This window comes from Drosophila erecta, unplaced genomic scaffold (assembly GCF_003286155.1).
Source record: "Drosophila erecta strain 14021-0224.00,06,07 unplaced genomic scaffold, DereRS2 tig00000000-arrow-pilon, whole genome shotgun sequence".
NCBI classification, from domain to species: domain Eukaryota; kingdom Metazoa; phylum Arthropoda; class Insecta; order Diptera; family Drosophilidae; genus Drosophila; species Drosophila erecta.
The window spans coordinates 24,216,370-24,234,214 of NW_020825194.1; the positions used below are offsets into that span (position 1 = coordinate 24,216,370).

Sequence of the window (17,845 nt, forward strand, 5' to 3'; positions counted from 1 at the left end):
AATCGCTTCTGGCCACACACACGCATCCCAGGCACTCGCTTTGGATGCCAGGCCGGCTGGAACAACACCTGAGACTGAGACTGAGACCGAGATCCCGGCCAGCGATGAGCAATAACATGGCTCGTGCCCAAGGAAAACTGTCAATTAACCCGTGGGGTGAACTTGAGGAAAATGCCAGAGCTGCGGCATCCGCTGCATGCCGCGCAATTTGCATTCGCATTCGCATGGCTGGGGCAAATGGATTGGAATCCTGCGGCTTCAGCTCGAGTCTGCTTATCGCAATCGCCGCCTGCCAAATGCCAGGCGATAGCGCGTAGAACTCCAGGCGCTAATAAAGATCTCAGTAGTCAGCATTGGGAGGTAGGAGGTAGGAGGTAGGAGGGCTGCCCTCCTGGCCAAATCCGCTGCTTTGTGAACTCAAGCTGACAGAACGCTATTTCCAATTGTGCTATTAATCTGCCACATTTGCACTTCCCCGGAAAAGAGTCCGCGGCAAAAGAGATGCGATCTCTTTCGCTCGTCAGCTGGCTGGCTCGCTCTGCGGGCGTCACTTGCGGGCGAGCGAGTGAGACAGCATGGAAACGCTTGGCTAACCTGAAAATAGAAGCAATCGAAATAAAAATACATTCTCTTCATGCGCTCGTCTAATAAAAAACCCCAAAAGCAAAACGTTTTCCATTTAAAATGTCGTCGCAACTGCCAGCTGCAAGCGGGACTCAAGGGGGGCAAACTCCGGGCCAGCGGCCAATGGCGGTTGGCCGAGGCCACGCCCCGTGCCTCAATTACCGACCAGTGCTGCCCATCGGCGGGCAGAGCGAAACCTGTTTCCACGAGCGAGAGGCAGCGAGGCGCATGTGCGATCAGAGCGGGACGGAAGTCGCAAGGGTGGACCAACCAGAAGAGGCAGGTTGCTGGTATTATGGTAGGTTAGGTTCAAACAAGGTGGCAAACTGGCTCTTAACCGAAATAGGAAGGAAGTCGGCAGCGGCGTCGACGTCGGGCAACTGGTTTGACTTGTTTCCGGCTCACTCCAACCGCCCAAATCCACCAGCAATCGGCAGCGGCAGCCAAGCCGGCAGAGGACAGGCAGAGCAGCGGCCGTCGGCACAATTTGATTGCATTTATGAAAAGCGTTTTCGGCCGCCAGCACGCGTCCGCTCCCAGCTCGCAATTCGCCATCCTCCATCCGCCATCCGTAATCCGTAATCTGTAATCTGTAATCCGTAGACCGAAGTCCGTAAGCCGTGAATCCAAAGCAGTTCGCAGTGGGAACTGCTATCAACGGGTAGTGCTTAAACGCGGAAACTGAACTGAAATCAATCAAACGTTTAGTGTGTGCCTCACGAATTAAACACTCTACTGCTAACTATAAAGAGAAAAGAGTGCCCAATAAGATTTTGAAAGTGCAGTGAGCGAGCTCCAAATTGGCGCCACTAGTTGCCAAAATGTCCAGCCACGAGGAGGATGACCACGAGCACGAGAACGAGCACGGCGAAGAGGTGGAGGAGCAGGAGATCCATGTCGACGTGGACTCGGACTCGCGGATGTCATGTGGCAGCGGATCCGATGTGGATATGGACGGCGGCAGCTGCTACGATGAGTCCGAAACGCCATTGAGGTGAGGAGGGAGTTTAGATATGTCCGGAAAGTGGGAGAATGTCTTTGAAAGTACCCGATGACACAGACTCACATTTTCTAAATATATCATAGCTATATATCATCTTACATTTTCAATAACACTCGTTCAAAAAATACCAAATATAAACATACGTTAAACAAATGCTATAAGATACTATATAGTATACTGAAGTTAACGTACTTTTTACTTAGATTTGAAGAGGTTTTGAAATAATCCGATTGGTGAATATTTTTCAAATCATAATAACCTCTGAAATTACTTCGTCTAATCGACAGGATAAAGCACTTAAAGGTCATTAAACCAGGCAATCAAAACTATTTTTGATTTAATTGCATCGTAAAAAATGTAGTGTATTTAAACGAGATTGTATCTCTATTAATAATTATAATGACTGTACTTTCCAATCATACGATGAACCCAGCAAAATAATTGCTCTACTGCAATTCATTACGGAAAATCGTAAAATATTAAAGGAACAGCTCAGTTTGCCTCTCCGTTATAAAAATTGGTATTTGTAAGTTATGTGTTAATCGAGTTAAGTTATGCCTTTAATCGACCACATAATTCGTTAAATATTCGCATATTAACTGGTAAGTCACTAGAGTGATATACTATAGTTAAAGCAGTTGACCTGCGGTGTCATTTTATTGCCCGATAAAAGTCAAACAAGTATTGTAGCGGAGAAAAGCTATTTGCATTTGTTATTATGAGCTCATAACTCCCACTGTTTCACGATCTTTGCTATATTCACTCATAATGCTCACAAATCCAATTGTTCGAGTCGTCGCGTTGAGCGCCTTTGAAATGCGCTGATCTGTAAGCCCATTGTCCCGTCTTACAAAAGGCCCCATTTTCCAGCGACAAAAGGGGATAACAAGCTGCCAGAGCGCGGAGCAGGCCGCGCTAACTGCTCCCATTCGAGCGTTTGGGCGCTTAGAAGAACGGTGTGAACAAACCTCTTAAACGCTAATGAATTGACCACAATGCCACCAAAAGAATCAAGTCGAAATGCCCCATAAAGTGCCGAAGATACTCCCTGAATTTACATAGTGCACGGATGGACAGGGTTTCCAATAGACGGCGACGATAAAACGCACATTAGTAAGGCGCCAAAAACGCGCTGTGATATGGCTTTGGGTCCATTTGGGGTTCAATCTGGAGTTGGATCTTCGGCTTGCATGCCGGACAAAGACGAAATCGTTTGCCGGATTAACATTTTAATAGAGATCGTCATAAAAATGCTATAAAACCCGCGTTCCAGCGAATGTAGAGCACCAGATAGCAGCAAGTTTTGGCCAGCAAAATAATGTGTGCTCGCTCATAACTTTTGATTTTGGATGTTGTCTGTGTGTCGCTGGATGGCGATTTGAGATCATTGTTACGATACAATTCCATTCCTGTTCCAAATGGGTTTTTACTTTTGGATTTATAAATTAAATGCCGTGCGTGACTTGTTTTCGGTGCGTCAGTTGATGGCATTTGATGATTTATGGGCGCGTATTAAATGCCTCTAACGGCCGTCAGCATTTGCATAATTACTTCATTTCCAGCCGCATTGCGTATACGCAGTGGTGGCCACACGGGTTCTGCATGTCATGTCGTCAACTCGGCTTATCCGCTCGCGTGGGCTTTTGGTTAGTGGTTCCGAGACTGGTCCGCACTGCAGCAGACTTAATTATAGTCCATGTTCTCGGGTTTTCCCGCTTATCAGGCGACACATTTTAATGAGCCCGCACCTCTGTAGGGCTTCCTTCCCTTCGATTCTGATGCCTTTTCTCCGGTTTCTCCCGCAGCGAGTCCCTGCAGTCGGAGCAGACGCGCTCCTCGTCCAGTGAGAATCTGCCCTTCAGCATATCACGCCTGCTATCCAAGCCCTTCGAGACGAGTCACCACCACCACAACAACAACCACCTGCTCAGCAGCAGTCCCGGCTCCAGCAGCAACAACAACAACAGCGGCGAAAAGGGCGAGGAGAAGGAGCTACTGCAGCAGGAGGACCACGATCTGGCCGCCTATAAACTGGCCACCAGCATCGCCAACTCGACGTACGGAAGCGCCGCAGCACTGTACTCGTATCCGCATCTCTATCCCTCGGCGGCCGGCGGTCATGTGCTGCGTGTGCCGCCCCAGCGAACGCCGCTCACCTGGGCACTACCGCCACTGCATCACGCGGCGCTGGCCCATCAGGCGGTCAAGGATCGGCTGGCAGGTGAGTGAAGAGCAGTGAAGTCAGGAGCCTGGGGCAAATCCAACCCATTCAGGGCCCCATGTCGGGATGGCCATGTTCGCCAAAATCTCTCGGGGGAGCGATGCTCCAATGACCCGCGGTGGCAATTGCTACTGTTCCCCAAATAAGCACGATCAGAGAAGACTTTTAAGGCAACATGCCTATCGGCATGTCATTGTTGGCCAACACATTCGTGCACCGCGAGAAACTGTGGCACTTCAATAAAAAAACAGTATATTTACTATTATATATTATTTATTGGATGCACTCAATTCACTTTTCAATGATTTAATGGCAATGCATATTTTTCTATATTATTTTAAATTTTGTCAATGAGGTGCATTTTTTTTGGAAATAGGAATGTATTAATGAACGTTTAAATTTGTAAGAAAAAAGTTCTGATAGTCTAGAAGAAGACTAGAACATTATCACAAAACTGACAATACGAATTTTCCCTCTGTGTACGCTACTCACGGGAGCTTGGGATGCTAAAGTATAAAAACATGTTTGCCTTCAAATGCGCAATCGCAGCTTAAGTTAAAAACTTAACGCTGAGCCGCCGCCCAGAAGCGACGCAGGAATGAGATGCGCCTCTTATTTGCATGCCCATGCGCAGCTGTATTTGTATCTGTATCTGTCGCTGGGCCTCCGAATCCGTATCCGAATCTGTATCTGTATTCCATCTGAATCCGCATCTTCATGTGCAGCTGGGTCCTCTGGCTCCCTTTCGTTAATTTGTTTACATTATGAGCTTCACTTGTAGCTACAAGCGATGGGCACAGCGCGAGCCCTTTGAAATAATGAGACGGCGTTGATTTTATTACGCCTCGCCAGCCGAGGGATCTGCAATGGAACGGGGTCCCGATAGGATTCGGATCCTATAACTCATAACATTCGGGCCTTTTTCGGCCATGTGATGTGGAAAAGCTGCTTAGGAGCTGCTCTTCCTCAGTCCGGCAATCTGATGGGCTTTTATGGCCGACATCCGCCTAGTGGTTCTGGTTAGCTGTTTGCCCTTTTTCTTCATTTTAGTTATTTTAATGAGCTGGTTTACATGACTTTTTAATTTCGCGCTGGGCTCGAAAAGGAATTAATTACGCATTGGGCGGTCGCAGGGCTCAGCGAGTGAGTTTTCTGTCCTCGCCGGCTTATTTATCGCCGCATACCGCACTTCACATTTGAGTCCAACTGACATGGTCAGCTTTTAATTAGCCAGTCGAATGCTGGCCATCCGCGGGCCGCATATCCATATCCATACTTGTGTGTATATTCGCGGAGGAGGGGCATCCAATCGGATGGATCGTATAGAATGGGATCGGATCAGTCACTTCGAGTCCACTATTCCACCTGAGGGGCACACTTATGAGGCCGCCGGGTGATCCAAGTTTCTGCTGCTCCGTTTCGTTTTGTCAACATCTTCGTCTTCGTCTTGGTCTGGGTCTTGGTCTGGGCCAACGTCTGTGTCTTTTTGTGTTTATTGTGTCGCTTGCCTTGTGGCTGATAAGCTGGCGCCTTGGCTTTTTTCATTAACAAGACAAACGAGCGTCCAGGGTGCGGATCCGCTCCGCTCCGCTCGGATCCCTTCCCTTTCCTTCCCGCGACCAAAGTGCTCCGCTCCCTTCCGCCAGGGCTCTTAGCGCCATATGATTAATAACCTTCGCATGTTAATTCTCGTTATTTTTTGGGAACTACGTCGCAGCAGGCGCCAATTACTTTTCGGCCATGCACGCCCTAATGCAGTTTCATAACAGCCATATTAGCCCGAATGGGAGTTGGGCTTTTGTCACGACACTTGGCCACGCGAATGTTACCAACGAATGGCGGAGTAGGATCCATAGGCTGCTGGATAGTAACCCATTTTCTACTGAGACACTAGTATTTAAATGTATTTCTTAATCCCCTCTGGAATTTATTTTTTAGTTTTAACAAACAACATGTACTTTGTAAACTACGCGACAATGTAGCCGAACAGCTTCCTTGTGCATAAGTTTTGATTGGTTACGAGCAAGTCTTGAGGTAATGGTGTCTAAATAATCCAAATCACTAGCAAAGGTCAGAGTGTAGCACTTTCTGAAAAAGACCAAAATGGCGGAGTGGGAGAGAACCAGGCCGAGCCACAGGCCGCCATCAATAATGCATGCTAAAAGCTTTTTGCATTATTTTAGGTATTTCTGGTGAGACTTCTCGGCCGCAGCCACACACTCACCGCCATCTGCATCTTTAAGATACTTTGCTAGCTTGTGCGAAACATCATAAATAAGCTCGGTGGAGCACGGGGGAGCACGGTGGAGTGCCGGAAAGCTATAAAATTATGCTTATGCGCCTTAACCTCCCTCTGAGCAGCTATGTTACATCCTTTAAGGATACACACATTGAGCTGCGGTAGAGGGGAAAATCCCGAGGCTGCTGCTTATGTGGTGCGATAAATGGCTTTTTATTGAAATTGATATTGCCTGAAATATTCAAATGATCGGCAACCCACACGACCTCCGACCCAAAAAGCCTTGGAATATTTATGCAGCCAGCCACGAGAGTTTATCCCCTGTGCGGGAAAAGCCCGGAAAAAGGGTTACCGGGAAAAGTCGCAATAAGAAGCATGATTTGTCAGCTTAACACCCGCCATTCATTCGTCGGCATTTGATGGTTTTTGACAGCCCAGCCGTTTTCCTACGCCAACTTGGACACAACTCCCATAAACACAACTCAGTTTAAATGGGAGCTGGTCGGATTGAAATCGAAAAGTTATACTCACATTGGAAAGGTTTTCATGCCTTAGAAAGTACTCCACGGTAATGGGATTGGGGAAATCCTCCCCACGCTGCAAGTCATTGAACATTTACGCTCCAGTTAACGGGTTGCGTGTGCTCCAGATATATTAAATATATATCATTAAAATCATTCAAATGGTGAATGCATCGCAGTCCTTGTTAAACTCGTTAAATAGCCAGAAGTGTAGTCTGATTTATGTAATGATTATGCTCACATGCAATTATATCATTTAAATATTTTCACCTTTGCTGCTTCTTGTTCTTTGCATCAATTTATTAAGATTTATTTGAAACATGTTTTTTTGTTCTGTGGGGCAGTTGAGTGATAGTTGATTAATTTGAACATTTTTGGGACATTATCAGTTTGTTTTTGATCTAATCATTGCTAAAATGTGTTAATACTCTTGAGTAATAAAGCAGTAGTTGTGTTGTCTTGGGCTTTGTATTAATTGATGTATTGGCAAAGGTATTTCACAAATGAAGACCAGCACATTTCCCTCCAATTTCTCACTTGACCTCATCTGCGGATCGGTTAATCGGCAATCCGGTTTCCTAATTGTCGCTCGTGTAGCGTTGTTGTCAACGACTGGCCGCCCGCCTTACAATTTCGGCGCGCACTGTGCCTGCCTTATCGCACCCAATAAACAACAAAGCACACACAACGACGACTGGCAGGAATTTTAAAAGGTTCAGCGCCAGCTCAGGCTCAGCCACCGTTCCGCGCCCGAATCCAGAAATCCAGAAATCCAGAAATACAGAAATCCAAAAAGACAAAGATCCAGACTCGGACACTGGGTCACTTATGCGTCCTACGAGCGCGACTTTATGACTCAACCTCAATCCGAATGGAAATGGATGTCGCGTGCTTTGTCTACAAGAGGCGGCGATAAGGGCTCCTGCTAGACCGCCGCCCGAAACCTCAATCCTCGACAATTAGGCAGCTAGGCAGCGCGTCAGAGCGTCAGCGGCCTCCAAATTGATTTCCCAGCGGGAGGGGTCGTATTTAGCCACTTAGCCATTTAGGCAGCCAGGCAGCAGCTAAGAGCTAACAGGTATCGAGTAACCAGCGGCGCTAAGTACTCGCAGGCGCACAGGTGCCGCCGCTGAACTCCGGAAGCGGCGCTCGGAAATGGCCAGTTATCTAGGAATTTATTGTTTGCTAATTGCCCGCCAGGACACTCACCGCACGCAGGGGGAGACGGACACAGATGCACTCGCAGGATATCATCTTCAATTTGAGAGGGTATCCCTTCTTAAAATGGTATTTTATCAAAATAGGAAGCCCGTTATTTAAAAGCGTTCCAAATTTTGAAAATGCATTCCATATTGTGAGGGCACACTATTGCTTATCTGCTCTAAATGTACATTGTTGCATTGAAACCTTTCAAGCAAACAAGTGCAACATAAATCATATACTGGAAAGTTAAATTAAACTTATGTAATGTAAACTTAGAGAAAATGAACCTATATTACGTATAAGATTATGATTATATTACTTAAATCTGGGGATGATCATCAGTCAATTCCTTGGTTACAGGTGTGTGTAAAAAGGAAGAAGTTATTGAGTACTCACACATTCCTCTCGTTACAGCTGCCTTTCCCATCGCCCGACGGATCGGACATCCCTACCAGAATCGCACGCCGCCGAAGAGGAAAAAGCCACGCACATCCTTCACGCGCATCCAGGTGGCCGAGTTGGAGAAGCGGTTCCACAAGCAGAAGTATCTGGCATCCGCGGAGCGGGCGGCACTGGCCCGCGGACTGAAGATGACCGATGCCCAGGTGAAGACGTGGTTCCAGAACCGACGCACCAAGTGGAGGTGAGTGCATTTCCCAATCCCGCTGGGCCGGAGGCAAAATCAATACCCATCCCCATGCGCAGCTACCGTTTTCCGGGCTCGGAAGTGCTGACAGCTTGACACTTACCCACTTCTATGCCCCCCTTTTCGGTTTTTTACGTGCCGTTTTAAACTTCCATATGCACAAAGGCTTTTGTTAAAAAGAGCATGTCTAGAAAGTAACCGCCGTGAAAATGCTCTGCAAATGGTGACATAGGATTGAATCAAAGCTTAAATATTTCATTACAAATATGTCATTTTGTATATCCAAAGCAGTAGCCTTACGACTTGTAATCTATAATTTATAAAAACAGTCCGCCAAATAGACCTAGTAATGTGAATTTAGTTCACTCACTGAATTTAGGGCATTATGAACCTTCTTGCAAGGCTAGTGCCTAGTTTCGCATACCCAACTAGACCATAGGGCATCAAAGCCCGGCGCGCATAAACGGGGAGCAAATGGCTCATACAATATGCATGAGCACATTAAATGAACAGCACCAGCCCCAAGAAAAAGGGGAGCATATTTACGAGGCTCACGGAGGGGGGAGCTGCATTTTGTAGCCACAAAGAGAGCTCTTGTTAAACAAGCTAATTGCCAAGTTTTTTATGACTGGCTAACTCTATGGCTTAAAGTCGCATTAAGGTAGACATATAGCACCGGTATTAAATATTTTTATTCAAAGTCACAGGAATACATTTTATAGATTTTATAATTACTTGGGCACTTAAGTCAATTAACATGTTTATACCTCAATAAAACGTTTGTACGTTCTGTTACCAGCGTACTCTTCTAAAATAAGACAATTTTCTATTTCGAATAGGTAGCTTCCGTTCTATTTATTAACCTTATAGTGGGCTTTCTTTCAAATAATTGGGTGTACACAAGCTAGATGTCAGATGACGCGGAAATTTCTGATTTATGTGGCCCAATTAGAAACACTCATGTACTCACATTCCACATGGAAATGACTATTTATTTGAAACCGAAATTAGTCAGACAAAAATGTGCCCAATTTGGCGGGGTATTGATGCGTGATATTGCGTGCGCCTAATTGGTTTCTTTTTTATTACCGTCAACTAAAATTATTTGAATATGAAATTATTTGAGCGGATGAGTTCGGATAGTCTTGCATTCATATGCGATTAGCGGCCGTCATAAAGATGATGGCAAATGGCGGCAAATGGGCGAAGTTTCCCACTTTCCCAGGAAGGGGAGCAGGGAAAGCGGGCGGGACGGCGCTTAAGTCGCGTTAATTGCCGCTTAGCAGGCGGCCTTTTCAGGCGTGTTCAGGCATTTCAGTCGTTTTTAGAGCCCAGTCCTCCTGGACTGGCTTATCAGCCATTTTGGGCCTATTCCAGCTCGTAAAAATTAATGATGTAAAACGCAATTTTGTTAACGGCAGCGGCAGCGGCAACGGCAACGGCAACGGCCACGGCTCGTTTGCGGTTAAGTGAAATGGCAATGGCACATTATAGTTGCCATGATTACGAGGCGGCACTACTCGTAAATATCCAGGGTATGTGTAATGTGCTCACATAATTGCCTTAATGCACACTGCGCTGCATTTGCCAGTAATTTGAATAATTAGCCCTGTCCAACGTGGCGTATGTGCTATGTGCCCATTAGACAGCGAATAAAGATTGCGAATATGTTGACGTTGTCTCTTGCCGAATTCCTAATAAATAGCCACTCGCTTGCGCCAAGGTGACTATTGTATCATTACGAGTATTGTCTGTATATTGAGTGATTCGATGCGAGTCAACAAGAACAGCAACAACTTGCCATCAATTATTAATAACAAATTGGGCGGCCAAATGAATGAACTCCTGTTGCCCGTCAGTGTCTGACAATGTGTTTAGCAAAAAGGCAAGAAAAAAGACGAGGAGCAGCTACAACACAACGCAGATACAGATACGGATACGAAGCAGGGGAAAGAAAAAGTGAAGCACACTTCCGGGCGCTTTTTCCATGTGGCTCCGAAACAAATGGCAGAGTCGGACTTTTGCCTGGGACCTTTTCCCTGCCCACCGGGTCTATAACTCAATTAGTTTCACAGCCATAAATCAAGCTGCCGCTAAACCCTTTTTAATTACACGCTCGTTCATCATGCCAAACATTTCCATTCCACTCAAAAATATTCTTGCAAAATCTTAGTTTAGCCTGGCTTAGCTGGCACTTCACAGTAATTGCCTGGCCCACACATGTGCGAAAGTTTTCCTGCTGAAAGCTGGCTAATTAAAAATGTACACACATGCCAGAAGGCAACTTTGACCGCAGAACAAAAATCAATTTGACTGAAAGCAAAGTTTTTGCGGACAGAGCCGAAAAATCAAATAAAATTAATTACAATGGCGAGAGCCATTTCTAAATTAACTCGCAATCCTGTTTCTGCCGTCGGCACGTGTCCTGCGTGGAATCTTCAAGTTTGCGGTGGGCCAATCCCTCGGGACCTCGGCCTGGATGCTCCTTGGACGCCTTGGGCAGTCAATTGATGGTCTGCCTAAACTGTTATGTCTTGGGGGATAATTACCACAGGACCTTTTTGGGACCGCCCTCTCCGCCTTTCCGCCTTTGCATTCCTCTCGACTTGCCGACGACGTTCGCGTGCAATGTGTGAAATGATTTTAATTACCAGGACATGGCCGGAAAAGTCTTAAACAGCAGCTGCCTCCGTTGGCGACAATTGGGGCCTTGGAGCGGGGCAGCTCCGGAGATTTATGGGCCGGGCTTTAATAAACATTTTAGGCTAATGTCGGGCCATTACTTATCGCGGATGGCAACAGAAAGTTTCCACATCAACGCGATGGCGCCAAGAGACCAACATTTAACATTTGTAAAGCGTTTGTTACATTTCCCAGCTCCGTACCCGAAGATAAATTACAATCGTGTCTCTGTCTCAAACCCAAAGAGCGAATTAAGCCCCCACACATCCGAATCTCACAGAGGCGCTTTCGTTGGCCTGGCCTTTTTGGAGTTTTAATCAATTTTCGTTGAATTTTTCATGCGGTAGCTGGTAAAAATGCTGCCCGATAAAGGCAGCTTGAAGGCGAAAAGGTGAAAAAGTAAAAGCGAACTGCTTGCTGCATAATAACTCACTTCCATCGCGAAAACGACAATTGAATTGTTGTGGAAATTGGGGTGCAAGATAAGTTGCGAGTAATAGGAGTTTTCTGGTCCCAGTCAAGAAATACAATTCCAACAGACAGTACTTTTTTCATAATTGATTAACTATGCTCTAGATCTAATAAAATGAAATCACTTCCCAGTCCCCAGAACTAGGCACATTTCCACTCATTTTAGTGGCAGTGCTCCCTGGGCTGAACCACTAGTCAGCCATGAAGACACGAGCTAGTTATCCAATTTGTGGGCCGAAAAGTTTGCACTAAACGCCCAGGCTAATGTATTTTTAATGAATCCCACTTGCGAGTTACGAAACCGTAGTTTGAACGTAGTTTGAACGATGACATTGCTGATGAAAACCTGAAAACCGTAATGAAAGCATATTAAACAATAATTATGATATATGTCTGCCATGTGCTAGCCTCGCCTAGTTGTGGTTATAATGCGAGCAACCCCTTCCCTCCGCCCTTTGGTCGAAACATAAGAACTTCATTAGCTCATGAAATATTCAAGATGGCGCAAAACAACCCCTAGTTCTGCGGGGGTGGATGTGCCCGTGGATGGAGCATCGGTGGTGGAGTGGTGGAGTATTGGAGTGGTGGAGGTCTCTCCGGCGCTCGGGTGGTGCCGGTAGTGGTGGTGGTGCAGGTCCATGGCCACAATTAGAGCAGCATGCTGCGCAAACGCGGGCCGGAGCTGCTGCATCTGCAGTGCAATTCAGCCCTGAATTATTTATCAGCTGGCAGGGCACAAGTTGGGGAGTGGGCCAAATCCCTTTAAGCCGGGAGCATTCAAAATGCAATTTACGCAGCTCCAACTCGGCACGAAATTAATTTTCCATTTTCCGCAGAAACAAGCACAATCGATGGCTGTGTGCCTGCACAGCAGTCAGCATATTTGATTTGATTAGTTTTAAATGGTCTTTATAGGCCGCCCACATAATGACTTGATGAGCCCCTGATTCGGCCCCAATTGGACAGGTGTGAGCCGCTGAAATGGGTTTTCGGCAAATTGGTTCTCCATAATGAATATGTACATTAGGCGATACTATTTGTCAGATAAGGTTCCATGTGCACGGCCATCATGCATATCGATTGGCGCGGGATTGCAGCTTTGAAGTTTGTTAAGCAAATGAAGTCCTAAGCCCTGTCCTACATTTCCCTTAAAGAATTTCGTAGTAATTAGGGGCATGAGCAAATCAGTCGAATTTGCAATGCCAGAACCTACATGTAAATCATAGGAAAGAATTACTTTCTCCTTTTAAATATCTCTTGCACAAACGTTATACTTAAAATCTCTTTCAAGACATTAAGTTTCAGAAAAAAAACAAATAATTTAAGAACTCCGAAGCAAATAAAGCCAGCAGATACAAACATCACGGAACATAAGATAACCTTCTTGGGCTTTAAAGAATAATTCAATAGAATATAATTATTTTCTTAGAGTAGGTTTTAGATGGTCCATTCAACCCCATACTTAGAATCCATAGCTTGGCCAGTTGGTTATAAATACCTTTGTTCTCCCATTTCAGACGACAGACGGCAGAGGAGCGAGAGGCGGAGCGGCAGGCGGCGAACAGGCTGATGCTGTCCCTCCAGGCGGAGGCCATCAGCAAGGGATTCGCGCCTCCCTCGGCGCCCCTGGGCTCCCAGGGGGGCGTGAACGGGGCGCCCCTGGCCGCTCTGCACGGACTACAGCCGTGGGCAGAGGCGTCGCATGCGGCGGGCTGCTAATCGCCGCGCCATCGGCGGACGGAGCCCGAAGTTGGGCGGGAGCTGGTTTATTTGTGATACACTTGGCTTTGTACATAGTTCGGATGAACGGACAGTTGGCACTGTACATAGGAGAGGGGCGGCGCCCGAGGCCCCACTGTAAATACCTAGCTTTACTCTGTAGTGACGCTTACTTAATGGATTCTAAATGATGAGGATTTGCGCCGGTGGCCTGGACCTGCGCTTTAAGTTTGTGTAGAATCCCGAATTTCCGTTTTGCGTTCCGTAGTGGTGCATTTAGGACCTTAGGATCTTGGTTATTGTTCGTCAGTTGGACAGTTTGGCAGCAGCAACCCGCATCTCAAAACGACGCAGTGAGCTTGGAAGCCACGCCTAGTAATAACATATTTAATATACAAAATTATATACGGATTGTAATTGTAATGTATTGTAATTGTAACATCTGTCTCTAGGCTTAAGCGAATGGCATTACCTAGTATTATAAATTATGAACCCTAAATACATGTACGATTATTGAAAAGTAGAGAGGATGAGCAATGAAAATAAACACATTATTGAATCAAAGAACACAGCTTTTTCGTATTATGTGCCTACATCAGTGAAGTTTCACAGGATTCAATTCAAATACAAATTTGCTATTTTGTATACGTTTGGCTCCTTCGCATCTTTTGGTTGTTCAGCACATAAAATGCATCTTGTTTGTTTGGAAACTAAATGAGTAGCACTTGATACAAAACTCCCCCAAAGCAAACAAAATCAGAAGTCAGGGGATGGTTTCTTCAGTTCCAACCCCTAACTAGTACAAACAACCCATTGAAGATGATTTATAGACGCTTATTGACAGGGCTGGGTGTTGCGAGCTATAGACCAATTTTGATAGGAACCTGCGCCTTAACCGGATACCTTTCGACGTGCTAATGACTGCGATGCCCATAAAGAATCAGCCATATGCTCGCCCGAAAAACCAACAACAATTAGCGGCGAATATGCCCAGCCCGTTCATTATAAGTATATTACGTGTTTTTGCGCTGAAAGCAAAACAAACAGGCGCCGCCGGACAGGTAGCCCTATACTTAGAGCCATCTTCTCCAGCCCTAGAGACCTCCGCCTCCAAAGTGTTGCCGCTGTCACATTAGCGCTGAGCTCGGTCCCGACCAGAATCGGACCTCCACTCCTACAAGTTGGCCGGTGGTCGTTGGCCGCCTGTGCGGAAGTAAACGATTTTAGGGTCCCGGGAGCTGAAAGACGGCGCCCCACAAAGTTGCAGACGACGGGCGATCAAATGCTGTTTATTGGGGCTTCAGCAGAGACACCTTTTTAATTTGGCATTTGCCGCTGCCGGGCTTGTGGATGCGAATGCACTGCGAAAAAGGTGCCCTAATCTTCATAATTTGATATGCTTTTGTTTATGGTATATCAGTGTATATCCGTGCCCCAGTATATAAATAATAAATATTTATTACGGCAATTGCAACAGATTAGACATCTTTGAACTTTGGTTTTAAACAGTCACAGCTTTCAGATATATTAATGTAAAGTAATACTATTGCGCTCTCAAGACTTTCGAAGTACTTATTAATAATTTTTAGTTTACCTGTGGCGAATATTGAGTATCGATAAATTTATTTCTTTGAGTGCGAGCTCTCGATGTGATGCACAAACTGGGCTACTTGGAAATCCGCATAAATTGCGTTTAATTGGACAATCTTTGCTTTATTTCTTTGTGGCCGGCGGCCAGCGAAGAAATCAAATTTTGTATGTAATGAGGATGGCATTGGCATCCCGATTCGCCTGAATCCTTGGCCCATCGAGTGTGTGGCATTGCATGTGGGGTTGCCCCTAATTGGGTACCGTTGATGCTGCTACTGCTGGATCCGGGACCCCGGATCCCGATTTGGGCTTTCAAGTCCCAGGTTTGATTGATTATTGAGCAAACTTGCGGACAGGCCGAACTCCAATCTATTTGTGTCCACTTAGTGTAATACAACATGAAGCGACTTGGTCCCGAGCGGAAGTGGGTCGAGTCCTCGATAACAGGATAACCATCATAACGACTGGACAGTGGTCGGAGTGCTCCAAAGCTGTTGGCCTTGCGAACGGAAATCCCCCGAAAAGGAAAAGCCAAATTGGAAGTGACCAGGGGGCCGATGGGCGTGTGTCAGTCAAAAAAGTGGATGCGAGTATGAAAAATACAAACGAACAGCCCGAACAGAATGCGGTTGGTCAACAAGACAGGATACGGAAACAGATACAGATACAGACGCAGATACAGATACTATGGATCCGGATCGCCGGAGCCAGGACCCTTCGAAGTTCGAACGTCCAGCTGCACATGTATGTGTCAATTTGGATTAAGGCAAGATTGAAAAGGATTTAAGCTCACGGATGGCGGTCGCTGGCTGGCAGACATTATGGATCTGGATCTGGATCTGGCTCCGGATCTGTATCTGCATCTGTATCTGGAGCAGAGCCAGCCGGAGCCACAAAGCTAAGCACATTTTCAAATTAGTTTTTCATCATTTTGGCTAAGGCCACAGACAAAGAGTTGACAACAAGTTGGACAGTTTGCAGTCTGTCACTCAGTCCGCCGGGCCGCGGATGCACTGCTCACTGCTCACTGCTCACTGTGGCCTGTGACAGCGACTGATTATCGGGCATGGGGGTCGTTTAAATTAAATATGAGTTCATATCGCTGCACGCAGGTGAGTAGAGGTGAGTGTGTACATATGCTCCGGGGCTGCTCCGGGGGCTATCTAGCTATGGCTACCCCCTGTCGGAACAGCCCAGCCATCGTAAAAACGTCATAAAGAAAACCATTTCAGCTAACGTACGAGCTGCGAGCTTGTTTGGCCGCAATATGAGTGCGGTTGTAAAAACGGAACAGGGCGGCCATTGTTCAGGTCTTCTGGCAAACAAAAGCGGCCAACTGTCATTAGCCGTCTCCCTTCCACCGCATGGACGTCGTTAAAAACGGTGCACCAAATGGGCAAATGGGCTTAAAAATGAAGTAAATGGAGTGCGCTAATCACCCCCACCCCACTTCACATAGTACACCACTAACCCCTGTCTGGTGTACATGGCGACATGGAACCCACAACTAACAGCACTCTAATGGCCGTCCGCTCATTTGTGCTGAAAACTAATGATTAAACTTGTCATTAGCTTGTCCGCTCACATGCCGCGGCCCGCTATTTGTTAGCTTTAGTTTTTGTTCCCGGGAGTCCCGATTTAGATGCTATCAGGCGGGCTTAGTGCGCATTTTCGGGCATTGATTTCTTTAAAAGGGTTTTTGAGTCAAGCCAAGCAGTAGCCTGCAATTATTGGGGTACAAGTCTTATAAAAAAGCAAGTTCTGTTGGCAGTCGTGGAAGAAAGGGGATAGGGGATTACCCTTATCAAAGGACACATTAGCGCGGTGTGACACTGGAAAAGGGGCGAAAAGTAGCAAAGATTTACACAGTTTCACAATCAGGAAGGATTTGAAAGGAGCTCAAATGTTGTCAGTCGGAATAGCTAAAAAAATACACATACAATTAGCAACAAGGCTTACTTTTTGATTTGGATTGTATCTCAATTAAAACTTGGCACATATGAGACAGTTTTTAGATGGCTCTACATTACTTTGAGGCCAACTTGTTTAGGCCACTTGAACTATGCATCTGGTTACATTTTTAGGAATCCGACCGATTAACACCGATTAGCCAAACAAGACTAGCTCAGCGCGATGACAATAACAGATCATCCGTACTTCAAGTTTTCAATAAACAGCCCACGTGCGAGGAGTGGCAAGTCATGTATCTGATTTTCCCATGCAATTTGACATGAAAATTTAATCGAGTTTGTTTTCAATTGAGTGCAAAATCACATCACCAGCAGATAAAAACTGTGTAAAGTGCCAGGACCGAGCTCTCGACTCAATGGTCAGCATTGAACTCGAAATTGGTTTCGGGGTGGTTCGATCTTTTTTACAGCACTCCGCAGCCCAACCCACAAGTGTCAACAGGATGCTCGACCTTCCACGTGCGAATGGCTGTGATAGAATTATTCTGGTATTTATTGCCGAACACACAAATTTATAACCGACCAACCAATGAAACGCCATAAAAAAACCCCACTGACTTTGACGTGCTGCCAGAGCTCGAGTCCGCCCGAAAACATTTCAATTTTATGGCCCCGCTCCGTCCAAAAAGGCTAATAAAATATTGAAAAGTCTGGAAAATTTATGTTGAATTCCATTAGAGTTATGGCGTGAAAACTGCCCTGCTTGTCGTCCGCTGCTGGCCGGAAATCAATGGCGAACATTAATTACTGGCTCGCAGGAAGTGTCAGTTCGGTTGGCAGGACACGTATGTTCGGAAAAGCCAATCAAGGTGACTCAAAATATTCCGCATCCCGGTCTCCAGTGTCCGTTTAAGAAGTCGCCTCGGTCTCAGGTATTTAAATTGCCGAGGCGCTACTCTTCCATAACTTGGCTCCCATTTCATTTGCTGTCCGACTTTGCTAGATACCTTCCTTGT

The 17,845-nt window shown here is 46.1% G+C and overlaps 2 protein-coding genes across 3 annotated transcripts; both read left to right on the plus strand.

Annotated features, from left to right (window-relative positions):
• Positions 1-684: 684 nt before the first annotated feature.
• Positions 685-1,344, plus strand: LOC6553404. The gene has a single exon (XM_001979237.2). The coding sequence runs from the start codon at positions 685-687 to the stop codon at positions 1,204-1,206; it is 522 nt and encodes a 173-aa protein (XP_001979273.1). The 3' UTR covers positions 1,207-1,344.
• On the plus strand, positions 1,146-13,890 carry LOC6553403 (T-cell leukemia homeobox protein 3). 2 transcript variants are annotated; one of them, XM_001979236.2, is made up of 4 exons: positions 1,146-1,618; positions 3,433-3,848; positions 8,226-8,454; positions 13,128-13,890. In XM_001979236.2, exons 1-4 carry the CDS (start codon positions 1,446-1,448, stop codon positions 13,327-13,329), a joined length of 1,020 nt encoding a protein of 339 aa, XP_001979272.1. In that variant the 5' UTR covers positions 1,146-1,445; the 3' UTR covers positions 13,330-13,890. The 2 variants fall into 2 exon arrangements, with proteins under 2 accessions (XP_001979272.1, XP_026834807.1); XM_026979006.1 differs by lacking the exon at positions 3,433-3,848 and having other exon boundaries at positions 1,429-1,618; positions 13,128-13,868.
• Positions 13,891-17,845: the final 3,955 nt, after the last annotated feature.